The sequence below is a fragment of the Schistocerca piceifrons genome, chromosome X, assembly GCF_021461385.2.
Source record: "Schistocerca piceifrons isolate TAMUIC-IGC-003096 chromosome X, iqSchPice1.1, whole genome shotgun sequence".
NCBI classification, from domain to species: Eukaryota; Metazoa; Arthropoda; class Insecta; order Orthoptera; family Acrididae; genus Schistocerca; species Schistocerca piceifrons.
The window spans coordinates 247,030,345-247,045,330 of NC_060149.1; the positions used below are offsets into that span (position 1 = coordinate 247,030,345).

Consider the following 14,986-nt stretch of genomic DNA (forward strand, 5'->3'; position numbering starts at 1 on the left):
GCTATTTACAATTTGTACAGAAACCAGATGGCAGTTATAAGAGTCGAGCGGCATGAAAGGGAAGCAGTGGTTGGGAAAGGAGTGAGACAGGGTTGTAGCCTGTCCCCGATGTTATTCAATCTGTATATTGAGCAAGCAGTAAAGGAAACAAAAGAAAAATTCAGAGTAGGTATTAAAATTCATGGAGAAGAAGTAAAAACTTTGAGGTTCGCCGATGACATTGTAATTCTGTCAGAGACAGCAAAGGACTTGGAAGAGCAGTTGAACGGAATGGACAGTGTCTTGGAAGGAGGATATAAGATGAACATCAACAAAAGCAAAACGAGGATAATGGAATGTAGTCAAATTAAATCGGGTGATGCTGAGGGAATTAGATTAGGAAATGAGACACTTAAAGTAGTAAAGGAGTTTTGCTATTTAGGGAGTAAAATAACTGATGATGGTCAAAGTAGAGAGGATATAAAATGTAGACTGGCATTGGCAAGGAAATTGTTTCTGAAGAAGAGAAATTTGTTAACATCGAGTATAGATTTAAGTGTCAGGAATTCGTTTCTGAAAATATTTGTATGGAGTGTAGCCATGTATGGAAGTGAAACATGGACGATAACTAGTTTGGACAAGAAGAGAATAGAAGCTTTCGAAACGTGGTGCTACAGAAGAATGCTGAAGATAAGGTGGGTAGATCATGTAACTAATGAGGAGGTATTGAATAGGATTGGGGAGAAGAGAAGTTTGTGGCACAACTTGACTAGGAGAAGGGATCGGTTGGTAGGACATGTTTTGAGGCATCAAGGGATCACAAATTTAGCATTGGAGGGCAGTGTGGAGGGTAAAAATCGTAGAGGGAGACCAAGAGATGAATACACTAAGCAGATTCAGAAGGATGTAGGTTGCAGTAGGTACTGGGAGATGAAGAAGCTTGCACAGGGTAGAGTAGCATGGAGAGCTGCATCAAACCAGTCTCAGGACTGAAGACCACAACAACAACATCCTCAAAATGGCACACTATTTCCTTTCTTCATCATTTAATAACTTATTGAAAGGCCTCTGACTTCAGTTCATTCAATATCTCATCCAAAGGACTCTGACTTCAATTATCTGGACACTGCTAGTAAGCAACACTATGAGGTGAGTGAAAAATCTCTCTTTTTCCCAAGCAGCTACGGTTCTGCTCCACTTATCGTGGGTACAGGCTAATCAAGAACAGAAATCACTCCATTCGACAAATGTCTCCTGCACCACTGCTGACATTTGTACTGGAAATGGACCCCAAAGGAAACAGATCAATTCTTCAGCATATAGTTGTGGAGGGGGAGGCAAATGATAATATTATAATGAAAGTATAGTGAGCAGCATCATGTTGACCATCTACCCTATGAAGAATTTCAGTTTCACGGCAACACATTCAGTCTAAAAACTGCTACAAACTCATGACATCTGTTAGATGACTCAAAAATATATCTGGGATTCAAATGGGCACCTTGAGGCCTTTATACTTACACTTCATCATTTGCTAGTGGAAAAAGCTGATTTGTAGGAAAATATTACATTAAGCTAGTCACGATTGATACTGTGTTCAGAAAATGGTAATTGTTACAGTTTGCGTTCACCAAAAAGCCTCTCCTTGGTGGTTCCACATTTGCTTTGTGACCTGCCTCACAAAGCCAGCACATAACAATACCCATAAAACCAGGGAACTCAGTAATACATTTCAACTCCCTCAGTTTTAACAGATGATTTTCTTGTGTGGTGTTAACAACTTCATCATAAAAGTAATGTGCCAGAGGTTGTAAAATGAAAACCACTGAAGCAATCATAAAATAGCAATGCTGTTGCCTGTGGAAGAAGCTGTAGTTCCCTATAAGAGCTCTGAGACCCTAAGCTTGCCACAGGAGAGATATGGGCGCACACCCACACAACAGAGCAGGCATAAGCATACCTCCCTCAACCATCCACTGGACTTATTAGTGTTGAAAATGGTGAAATGGAAGCTTCAGAAGAAGAGCAAAGAGGTAGAGTGGGTTTCTTTACAGCAGAAGAAGTGCAGGGAATGGAAATTCATCAAAGAATGGCACATGTGTACAAAGTGCACTGCACGTCCATTGCAAGGGTCAAGGCAAGGTGTGACATAAGCAATTCAAGGAAAGATCGATGTCACTGGCAAATGACGCATCACTTGGAATGCCACATTGCCAAATCACTGTACAGTGGGTAGGTACCCTCACTGCTGAGGAACAGTGAGTTACAGTGGCAACCATTGCCCCTGAAATCAGACTGAGTGTCAGAATTGTAAAAGACATTCAGCACTCTCTGCCCACTTTCACCATTCTTTGATTCATTTCTGTTCCCTGCACACCTTCTCATGTCAGGAAATGCACTATACCCCTTTGCTCTAACGCTGAAGCCTCCATTTCTATTTTTTCAGCATCACTGGGTGCAGTGGATGGTCTAGGTGTGCACAAAGTTGTGCTGTCGCCATATGGGTGTGTGCTTATGTACCTGTGGCAAATTTAGGGTCTCAAGAGGTCTTATAGTGATTACATCTTCTTCGGCAGGGAATGGCATTACAATGTCTCCAACAGTTTTCATTTTACAGCCTTCAGCTCTCTTTCTTTCCAAATGAGCCTAACAGAGAAAAATATACAGATAACTGGACCAAAGGTGCAACTACAATAGAGGAGTATCTATGAAGAGGCCAGACTAAACAATGTTTTCTGAGGAGAGGCAACAGCCTTTTCGGTAGTTGCAGGAGCAACTGTCTACATGATTGACTGATCTGGTCTCATAACATTAGCCAAAATGGCCTAGCTATACTGCTACTGCAAATGTCTGAAAGCATGAGTAAAACTGCAGCCACAACTTTTTCTTTTTTTCCAAGGGCACACTGCTGTACTGTATTGTTAAATGATGATGGCATCTTCTGTGGTAAAACATTCCAGGGATAAAATAGTACCTCACTAAGATCTCTGGACAGTGCCTACTATATACCTACAGCTACATCTAGACAACAATTCTCCAATTCACAATTAAGAGCCTGTCAGAGGGTTCATCCAACCAAGCTATTTTCTACCGTTCCAATCTTGAACAGTGCATGGTAAAAATGGACACTTAAATCTTTCCGTGCAGGCTTTGGGTTCTCTTATTTTATTATGATGAACATTTCTTTGACTGTAGGTGAGCACCAACAAAATATTTTTTTATTCAGAGGAGACAAAATGGTTCAAATGGCTCTGAGCACTATGGGACTTAACTACTGTGGTCATCAGTCCCCTAGAACTTAGAACTACTTAAACCTAACTAACCTAAGGACATCACACACATCCATGCCCAAGGCAGGATTCGAACCTGCGACCGTAGCAGTCGCGCGGTTCCGGACTTCGCGCCTAGTCAGAGGAGACAGCTGTTGATTGAAATTTCATGAGAGGATCTCACCACAATGGAAAATGCCTTTGGGCTACTGATTGCTGTTGTAGCCACGAGTAACTGGCAAGCGGTGCACAGCAGAGAATGGAGAAGTGAAGCTGCCAGGTGGGGGAGCCACTGGAGGTATCGCTAAGTATGAACAGACAGGACAGGACAGGTGAACAAGTAGGGGATAACAAACACTCTGATTGACCAGGACATAACACAGGCAAGCAAGCAAGAACTGAGGTGATAAACATGGTGAGATAACAAAAATGCAGGAACACTCCAAACAATGACAGTAGGTATCTCAACACACGGAACTGGAATGCAGTACGGCCAAGATGCACATGCAAACTACCGCAAGTACCAGACTGCTGGGGTAGCAACGCATGGCTGCCTAAATACCTGACCGCGGGAAATGCGATTGGCTGTGGACTTCACATGGCATGGAGAGTGGTGCACTCACACAGCGAGGCTGGCGGTGCAGAGACCCCAACTGGGTATACAGGTCCATACCCTCTGGTGCCCATTTAACTTTCAAAAATTCTGACACCAGATCCCTCCCACATGAAACCAGTGCATAGGGGTGGAAACACCCCGGACAGTGCCATGTTGGGTAGAAGGAGGGAACGGAGACCCTATGACATCGACCGTTAGTGGTGGGTTGGGAGGGCCGTCTGTGGAATCCGTCAAAACGTCACCGGAACGCAGGACATTGCACAGCACCTTCGATCCTTGTGGAAGCAGGAAGGAGTGCCAGCATGCCTGTGGGGAGCTGGTGGCCATCAGCAATGGGGCCGACTCACAGGCCTTATGCACATCAGAAGGAAGTGTGGGGTTGGAGGTCGTGAGGTGCCACAAAGGTGTATGAGGCCAGAGTTGGTTATGGTGGCAGTGCTTGAGCCCCTTCTGTGTCTGTACCGATGTCACACGCTGCCCATGGGTTGTGACTACTGTGGTGGGAGTCCAAGCAACCTTGTCCCCATATGAGCAGGACCACATGGCTGTGCCCAGGGTGTAGTGCTGAGAGTGTCAGAAGCAGGTCTCAGAAGGCAACAGCGTCAGCAGACGGAGCAGGGTCCATGGTTGCTGCCCACGGAAAAGATCAGCCGGACTATGACAATCAGTTGCTGTGGTGCTCAGTAATAAGATGAGGGCCGACATGGTGGCAGAGGATTTGACCAGATTTGTAAGCTGTTGTTTAAATGTCCTGACCAGTTGTTCTGCTGTGCCACTGGAGGGCAGATGGAATGAAGAGGGCCGGCAAGGCATAGGTTGGGGGGCAAATGATTGTGGTAAGCTGGCCTGGTGACGCGCACACACCATGCACCCATTAACCAAGTGTTCGATGTCGCCATCAGTGCCTGGCCAATACACATCCCAGCGAGAAAACATCTTCATACGGGACATCCCCCAGCGTCCATAGTGGAGCAAGCGTAGTACGCGGTGTCACAAATCGGGTGGGATGATCACCTGATGGGCATCATCATTCACGGCCAACAGAAGGACACCTGACACAACCTAGAGCCTGTGGGAGAGGTGCCGCCAGGGGCTGATTTCAGTTTTCAACCAGCGGAGAATCTGCTGCAAAATGGGGTCCCAGCATGTGGCAGAGGTGACCTGTACAGCCATGACGGGAAATCCGTCCAGTGTATCTTGGCAGGTCATATCAATGTGAGAGCAGAGGACTTCCTGTTGCTCGAACACGGATCAGGGCCCGAAGGGAGACGTGACAAGGCATCAGCACTGGAGTGTTGTGAGGTGGACTTATATTAGATAACTCAGTGTAATTGCGTAAGAACAGTGCCCAGTGCTGCAGACATTGAACAGTTCGCTCAGGGAGGATTGTGAGTGGGCCAAAGCGGGTAACCAAAGACTTGTGATCAGTGAGGAGACTGAACTTCATTCCAAACAGGTAGATGTGAAACTTTTGAATCACAAACACAATTGCCAGGGCCTCTTTCCTAATCTCAGAATAGTTCCTCTGTGCTGAGGATAGTGTCTTGGATGCATATGCAATGGGCTGTTCTGAGCCATCCGCTTCCGGGCATCGGCCATCACAACCAAGGGGCAGTCCTGACAGAAGGGGGTAAGGAGGGGTGAACTTGAACATAGTTTTCAAGTGGAGAAAAGCTTGATAACAGGAAGGAGTGTAGTGTTCAACAACACCCCTTTGAAATGCAAGTGATTGAGGGGCTGTGTAACGTCAGCAGCTGGAGGTAAAAACTTTAAGAAGTAGTTAAGCCAAACAGTGGAAAATCCAGGACAGAATGAAACAACAAAAAGACTTTCACAAGTAAACCTTTCGGCCATTGACCTTCGTCAACTATAGACACACAACTCTCTACCCACCCCTACCACTCCCCGCACCCCTACCTTCTATATGCTTCCTAAAGTCCATAAACCTAACCACCCAGGACTCCCCAATGTGGCCGGTTACTGTGCCCCCACTGAGAGAATCTCTGCTCTTGTAGACCAACACCTTCAACCTATTACCCGGAACCTACCCTCCCATAGAAATGATACCAACCATTTCCTCCACTGAATCTCCATAGTTCCAGTCCCTTTACCACACGGTGCCCTGCACATCACTATTGATGTCACCTCCCTGTACACTTACATGCCTAATGCCCATGGCCTTACCACTACTGAACACAACCTTTCCCCATGCCCAATGGATTCCAAACCAACAACCTCCTGCCTAGTTGCCATGACCAACTATATCCTCAGCTATAATTACTTCTCCTTTAAAGGCATTGCCTACAAACAAATCCAGGGTATGGCTATGGACACCCACATGGCTCCGTGCTATGCCAACCTATTCATGGGGCATCTAGAGGAATCCTTCCTAAAAACCCAGGACCATACATCTCTCACCTGGTTCAGATTCACTAATGACATCTTTGCTATCTGGATCGAAGGTAAGGACACCCTATCCACATTCCTGCAGAACCTCAACAACTTTTCACTCATTTGCTTCACCTGGTCCTACTCAACCCAACAACCCACCTTCCTAGATGTTGACCTCCACCTCAAAGATGGCTACATCAGTACCTCCGTCCATATCAAACCTACTAACCACCAGCAATACCTCCACTTCGACAGCTGCCCCCCATTCCATACAAAGAAGTCCCTTCCGTACAGCCTCACCAACCGTGGTCATCGCTTCTGCAGTGACAAGCAGTCCTTCTTGAAATATACCGAGGGTCTCACTGAAGCCTTCACTGACTGTAATTATCCTCCCAACCTTATACAAAAACAAATCTCCTGTACCTTATCTTTCCAGTCTCCCCCCATCTCCCGAAGTACCCCCGTCCAGCCACAGAGGAGCATTACCCTCGTAACTCAGTACCACCCACGACTGGAGCAACTGAATTACATTCTCTGCCAGGGTTTTGATTAAATCTCATTTTGCACTGAAATGAGAAACGTCCTGCCCACTATCCTTCCCACCCCTGCCACAGTGGTATTCTGCCGTCCACCGAACCTACACAATATACTCGTCCATTCTTACACAATCCCTGCTCCCAATCCCTTACCTCATGGCTCATACCCCTGTAACAGACCTAGATGCAAGACCTGTCCCATACATCTGCCCACCACCACCTACTGTAGTCCAGTCACTAACATCACCTATCCCATCAAAGGCAGGGATACCTGTGAAACCAGTCATGTGGTCTACAAGCTAAGCTGCATGCACTGTGCTGCATTCTATGTAGGCATGACAACCAACAAGCTGTATGGCCGCATGAAAGGCTGCAGACAAACTGTGGCCAAGAAACAAGTGGACCACCCTGTTGCTGAAAATGCTGCCGAACATAATATCCTTCATTTCAATGACTGCTTCATAGCCTGTGCCATATGGATCCTTCCCACCAACACCAGCTTTTCTGAATTGTACAGGTGGGAACTTTCCCTGCAATACATCCTACATTCCCGTAACCCTCCTGTCCTCAACCTTTGTTAGTCACTGTCCTCACCCATCCAGCCCCTCCCCTGCTCCCATTACAGCACTACACAGCCGTCATTTCACCACCACTTCCAGTCTTTCTACTTCTCTCTTTTCCACTACTTCTCCCCTTTTCCCCACCTCTCCCCTGCCCTCTGTCTAACCTGCAGCACTTCACTGTCCATCACCCCCACCATACTATCCCTCCCCCTGTCCATCCCAGCCTCCTCCATACCCCCATCCAGTCGCCACTCCCATAATGCACTGGTGCTGCTGCTCGCAGTGTGATTTCAGTTGTCTGAGACTGCAGTCATGTCTCTGAGTTGTGTGTGTGCGTGTGTGTGTGTGAGCGCGCGCGCATGCGCGCGCACACCTACTGTTGACGAAGGCCAATGGCCAAAAGCTTTAATGGTGAAAGTCTTTTTGCTGTGCCTATCTGTGACTCAGCATCTCTGCTATATGGTGAGTAGCAACTTACCTTCTCACAGTATTATAAGTAGTATTTAACCATGCCCAAAAAAAACCTGGAGGTCAGATAACTCCTTTGGGTGGGGAAGGGTATTGAAGGCTGCAATGTTGCGATCCAACAAACAAATGCCTTCTTTGCTGAGCCAATGCCCCAGGTATGCGACTTCCGGTTGAAAGAAACTACACTTTTCTGGCCAACAGTGTAAGCCTGCAGCCTAGAGAGCATGAAACAAGGTACCAATGTGTTGCAAAGGCTCATGGCATGTACAGCCGGTGACCAAAATGTCATCGAGACAATTTACACGAGCCATGATGGACTGTGTCAGCAGCTCCAGGTACCTCTGGAAAATGGCTGGTACCAAGGAAATACTGGGAGATACATTGTTGTGTCTGCCCGATTTATTCCATCCTGCATCTGCTGTGTACTGAACACATCAGGAACGTATGACTAGGACAGACAAACAAGTCTGCAGTAGCAGAACATAGCATTATCGAGTGACACACCTTCGAATTCGAAAAAACAAAGAAGTTGTGCTGCGCCAACGGTTTCTGGGACTCGATCTTCAAAGAGGCAGTGGAAATACGTCTGCACAACAATTTAGTAAACAGGGTTAGTGGTTTTTCAGCTCAGTGCAGCGTGGAATACCACAATTGACATAATATGTCAGGAACGCTCCAATCTGAAGGCAGCGGCATCCGCAGACAGATTGGATAGTGTGGTGTGCATACTGTAAGACCTCCGGTACACACACCATCAGATTATTTGACTTGTCGCTCTAACGAAGTAGGCGAGTGTCAGCAATACGTCTCGTGGTCTTATCGTGGCGTGTTTATCTTCTGCCGTTAGGTTAGACGACAGAAATGCCACTTGCACGCTTAGAGTAGCAGATTGAGGGTGACCAACTTTAAACAGAATTTGATTAATTTTCACACACATTTATTAAAATAATAACAAGCATAAACCTTACTTAACTTGATTCTGGATGCTATTTACAATTGACAATCTGAAGTTCCTTTGGTCTTGGTACGTTAATCTTATTCTCACATATCTCTGATACTTGACAAAGTGTCTATACATTTCTCTTCATGGCTATGTACAGGAATATGGTAATCTTATTAGGCGCAGACTGAAACTTGACTATAGACTGGTACAGACAAATGCAGACTGGTACAGACTAATGCAGACTAATGCATACTGACTAATCGGAGGTCTGTACACTTGTTACAATACCTCGCACGTTCAGGTATCACTGCGTGAGTGTGATCCGCGAGGAGAAAAGGTTCTACGTTAGACAAGTGCAACTTCTGCTAACTGTCAACGTTAATGAAAAAGCCTTGAGTAATTTTAAACCTGCAGCTTTCACACCATATTTTTCTTATCCAAAGTACTTGTGGGACATGAAACACAAACTATGTAACACAAAGCAACATGGAAAATTGTTCGAAAATCACAATCAGGCTGACTGAAACATTTTCCCTAATAGCCTGTTACCACAGGGTGTTACTCACCACTAGAGGCAGAATGTAACACACTTATTTTTATAACTGCTAATAATATATTTTATAAAATCACTCAGTTATATTTAATATAGTAGTCAATTAATACTGATAATTAGACCCCCAAAAATCAGCTTTCGCAATAAATGAGAATATAGTTGTGAACTCTGATTCAAAATGCAAAAACATGAATTTACTTAACAAATGCTATTTCATAGAGAATTGTATCCACACAAAAAGCTTTATTTTCTACATATAAGTACTACTTAAAATATAACCAACTCTGAGTTAATAATATTGCATATCATCTGATGAAACCTAGTTTGAATAGATAATGTGTGTCAGGTGCAACTAGATTTATTTTTCGTTCTACTTCTATGCTAAGCACCTTGTCAGTTCTGTCTGTATGGATCATATGGCTATGAATACTCATGCAAGGCTGAAATCAATATTTTGCAGATTTTATAATTATCTGATTGAGTGAGTAAAGAAAAACAATATCAAGAAACACCTTAAATCAGAGAAGCACTCTGTTCACCCAGAGAGAAATGCTGCTGCTTCTCAGCAGAAACAATCATTTGTTGAAAGCTTAAATAGAGCCAAAAGAAGAGAACAAGCAAAGACCATTCTGAAAAAAGTGTTGAAGTTTTTTCAAAAGCAAACCAGTCAGAAAGCTCCACAATCAACCCATTTGTTTTTGTCAGTTTCAAAGTAACATTCCTTAGTCATTGGGAACATAGTATGACAATCTTTTACATTTGTACACCTAGTCATTTAAGTTAGATGCAAATTTCAAAAATGCTAATTTTGCCAAAATCACGTGCTCCATTTTCAGGTCCCTACTGATGAGAAAATTTATTAATAGACAGTTGAGAATATTAAGTGCTGCTAACAAGGAGTTAGCACTTTTTGAAGAAACAAAAATTTCTGCAAACCTGTCAGTTCCATATCTTCAACAGGTTTCCGTAATTCTCTCACAAGTTCCAACTCTATGCGACGTTGCTCCAGTTTACGTTCCTTACTGGCAATTTTCTCGGCTCTTACTTCTTGGCGTTTTCTTTCTCTTTCCTCCTGACGTTTACGTGCTTCAAGTGCTTTAACTAAAAGCATATGTTGCCTCCTACGCTCACGTTCCTAGACAGATAATTATAAAATGCAAATGGCATTCCAAAACAAACAGTGCAGAATCATTATAGTTCCTAAATGTATAAATACTAAAGTAAAATAAACATTTATTTCTTAAGCTTATGTTATCTTCATGAAGAGAAACAAATTTTCTCTGAGAAATATGAGTAATTGTAAGTAATATTTCTTATAAGAAATGTTCTAATTTTAAAAAGAAAAAAAAATTAACTCTTCATATTTGCCACAGTTGGCTGAAGTAAGCATTGCAAATAAAGATATTTCACATGAAGTATCAACCGATATGTAATAACTAACAATGAAAAGTCCACCACAGTAATGGAAAAGAGAATTTTTATATTTGTGATTATGCTTAGAGGTCTTATTTACTGATTCTTATTGCTTTGTAAAACTGTTATGAACTACCTCAAATACAATAAATTGTTTCCCAAGTACAAAACTCACTGTTTATTACAATCTGCATATATAAGTGAATTCCAGTTTGGGAAAAAATCACTTTGAGACACAAATGTAATTAATTGTTTTTACCATAATCAAATTTAGGATGAAAAAATTTCTACTTACACGTTGGTAGCATGAAGTCATAAATAATAATATGCATATACATGCTACCTTTCAGAACCATAGATTTTCTTCATCTGTTGAAAGAAAGGAAGGGCTTATGCAAAAGACGACTAAGTACAGCTATTAGCTGTGAGTGTCAGCTTAGGACTGGACAAGAGGAAAATCTACAATAAAATGTTACCAATAAACTATATTTCAAAATCTGTAAAATTTTATGATGTCAGATATAAGGGAGAGAGAAAAGTGTAGAGAAGAGGCAGTGAAGAAAGTAATAGAAAATATAAGGTAGAAAATCTGAAAACATGGGAAAATAATGTTGTATAAAATTGTCTAACACCAAGTTTGTGGAAGCTGGATTTCTGGAAGGGGAATGGAAATTATTTGGATAAGTTTGTGGGAGACTAGTGAGAGATGGAGGTAAGAATATAACTGTTAAGGTAACTAAAAACAACTTTTTAACAGGAAGTTCAGAATGTAATTGCTATCTGTAATGATCTCCACTGAGGAAGATACGTAACAGAGCATGAGGGATACAATCAACAACCTTTATTTGGTGATACGAGTTTATCATTATGAAAATTCATATGAGAAAAAAGTAATTTAGAGAAACTAAGGTGAGGGGAGGAATGTTATGTCTGCAAATGCTGAACAGTTGGAATGAATTGAGAAACATGTATTTTCCAATGTTCACCATTGACAAAACTGACAAATGAAAAGCACTTGTGGATGTACACTACATGGAACTGTACTATCCTAAAATCAAGCAAGTGAAATGGGCAAATTTAATATGTTATGGGACTCACCACAGAAAGAAGAGTAAGGTCTAGGGTATTTCAAAACAACAGGAGGCAAAAGATGAGAAAGAAGAGGAAAAGTAAGCCAGTGCAAATGAAAAATAGCAGTGGAAATCAGAGTAAAATATACCTGTTGTAGGAAAACTGTGCTGGGAGACACATAATGAACAGGGAAATAAGAGGATCTTAATTACACATGAGTGGAGAGAGATTACATAGCACAGAAAATTATGTATAAAAACCCTAAAAAATAGGAATATGAGATGATGGTAGCAGAAATCAAGATAATATAGAAATATTTTTGAAAAAGTAACAGAAGGTAATAGTCAAATATCTGAAAATTGAAGAGATGAGACAATGAAAACAAAAGTATGATAAATCAATAAAGTCTTCACTGTGTATAACAGTACAAAAGCAAAAATGAAGAGGGGGCTTAAAACAAAATAAAGAAGAATGAAACAAACAATAAACAAAGTAGAAAATAAACTAAGTTACAAAGAAGCAAACAATTACTGGTATAACATATGGAAAAAGGAATCAAAGAAAGAAGGAAAAATATGTTAAAATAAATATACCAAAATAAAACTAGAATCAAATTTTGATGAAAATTTCTCCTTTCCAACAGCAGCAGATCAGCAAAAAGAGTGAGTCACATACAGAACCTAAATTTTCATCACACAGCAAGAGCAAACAAGAAGCATGAAAAAACATAAATAATCATGTATTAAAAATGAAAGTCAGCCAGTGTTGAGAGTCAGGGGAGAGACAATAGAGAAAGACAACAGAGAACTACATAATAATGAAATGCTAGAAACAGATATTATTTGAAATAGTCGAAGCTTAGAAGATTCAGAGAGTGATGCTGATCTGAAGAAGTCAAGGAAAAGAGAAGTAGATATGAGAAATATGTTGCCAGCAAAAGCAAAATTAGGAAACATTCTCCTGTTTTTTCAATGACTTTTTTTAATTGTTGTAGCTTCTTTATTTGTGGCATTGTGAATAATAATACATTGGTCCGGTAACTGAAGTTATTTATACTTCATTCAAAATAAATCAAAATATCACAGCAATAAAAGTTAAAAAAAGCAGTAATCAGATAAAGGTTAAGCGTTAGGAGAAGTTTTGACTGCAATTAAATTACATAAATTCATCATAAACAAAGTTATCAACAGATGCACAGTTGGAGTGCTATACTGACCACAAAGCCTGTCATTTGTTATTTTTATTTGTGACTGTCAACTGCATTGCATAAACTTCCAAATTAACATCTCCTTCTGTGTAAATATAGTCAGTGTAATTTCCTAAAAATAGACTGTAATGAAATTATAGACCCCCACAGTTCGTCTCTGTAGCTAAATGCTCAGAATGGTTGACTGCCATGTGGATGACATGGATTCAATTTTTCCTTGGTGAGACGACTGTAATGGTGTCCACTCAGCCTCATGATGCTGACTGACAAGCTACTTGGATAAGAAGTAGCGGCTCTAAGATCTGCAAAGTTAACAACAACTGGGAGACAGGTGTGCTGAACCCCAAGCCCCTCCACATTACATCAAATTATGCTTTTGACTGAGGATGACAGCAGTTTTGTGGTAGTCCTGATCAGCCTGTCTGAAGCCAGAATGGCAGACTTTTGCTTTTGGTTGTTGTTTCCCCTCCCCTCCTGCTCCCTGTAATAGACACACATTCGATTCAGAACTGTGAAAGAGCAGAATCAGGATGGGTACACAAGATTTTGGAGATATCTACACCTGTATGATCACTGCAGTCTGCAGCACTCCAACTAGCCTCATCTTCTCATGAAATTCTTAAGCAAAGATTTCAGGTTCACATAATTCTGCATTAATCTTATTCTCTATATCCTTGGAAACAAGCTATGACACATTATACACTGTGATAAGACCAACAAAATGTGATGTATTCCTTAAGAAAAACTATCCAGAATTAATATTACACAGTAAGAACACAGACACAATGATTGTTTACCCATACAGTAAATTAAGCCCCTACATACTGAAGCCTACTGGTTATAGGTAAATATATTTATGAACACTTGCATAGATTTTTACATGCATATACAATTCTGTTAACAATAGGGTCACTCCACAGAACTAAAACAGTTCAAAAAATATCTTTATTAATGTCTATGGCAGATTTAAGACTGCAGATTCATGTATATCTTGTGCAAGGAAATGAAATTAACAGCAAGACACACACTATTAAGAGGTGCAAACATAAAGTACATTATTAAATGTACTAATTGTTATCAGTTAATAGCACAATCATTGGTGAAAAAAGTGAGTCAAATGTTATGAGAGCATAGGTCACATTTCATTGTCAGCTCAGAGAGTAATTAAAATGTAGTATCAAAATTTAGTATGTAATAAAAACTGTAAGCGCACCAACATTATCTTAGGTAGCTGGTCAAAAACTGAAATGTTATAATACAAACAAACACTGAAGATACTAAATCATGATGATCTAACACCAAATCTGAAAACTGCTTACATTCATAACAGACAATGAAGATGATCATACTTACGAAAAGCGAATTCACACCAAATAAAATAAATTTAAAATCTTTGTTACACACACCTAATTACAAGGATGGGAGCTGCAGTGCAAAAGCAAAATGAATCGCGAAGAAATTTTGAACATTTGTGGTGGAAGGAACAAAACACCAGAAATGTAAACCAAGTGAAAGTGAAATGAAATATCTATATACTTTAAAATTGTAACACTAAACTCTAAGATAATAAGGTAAATGCAGTTAAATTTCAAAGATCAACATGTGTAATTCTTAGCCCTAGTTTTACCTTTGACATTTACGCTGTCTTTCAAAGTACACATGATTACCTCCCACCGCAACTCCTAAACTGGTTCTCGCATTCCACAGAAATTAGCTACTCAAATCAAAACCAGTATCACACATTCATTTTCTTTCAAATTTACGCCCACATGCACACTACACACAATGCTATACATATGTCTAGGCTACAAATAATTTTGTAACACTAAAAAGTACTTCTCTTTCTAAGAAAGAGTACAACATCAAAATTAAGAAATGCGGCAGCAATTTATAATTTTTTCTAAGGAAACACAAAAGGAAAGAAATTATCAGACACAAATCATCTGTCAGATGTTCTCAGTAGAAACACATCAAGTA

The 14,986-nt window shown here is 41.0% G+C and overlaps 1 protein-coding gene across 1 annotated transcript in view; it reads right to left on the bottom strand.

The window, feature by feature from the left end:
* The window catches only part of LOC124723153 (bromodomain adjacent to zinc finger domain protein 2B-like), a 302,554-nt gene that overhangs the window by 145,580 nt on the left and 141,988 nt on the right, over positions 1 to 14,986 (bottom strand). Inside the window, exon 17 of the mRNA XM_047248344.1 lies at positions 10,255 to 10,453. Coding sequence (XP_047104300.1) covers positions 10,255 to 10,453 — 199 coding nt within the window. The remainder of the gene's footprint in view (positions 1 to 10,254; positions 10,454 to 14,986) is intronic.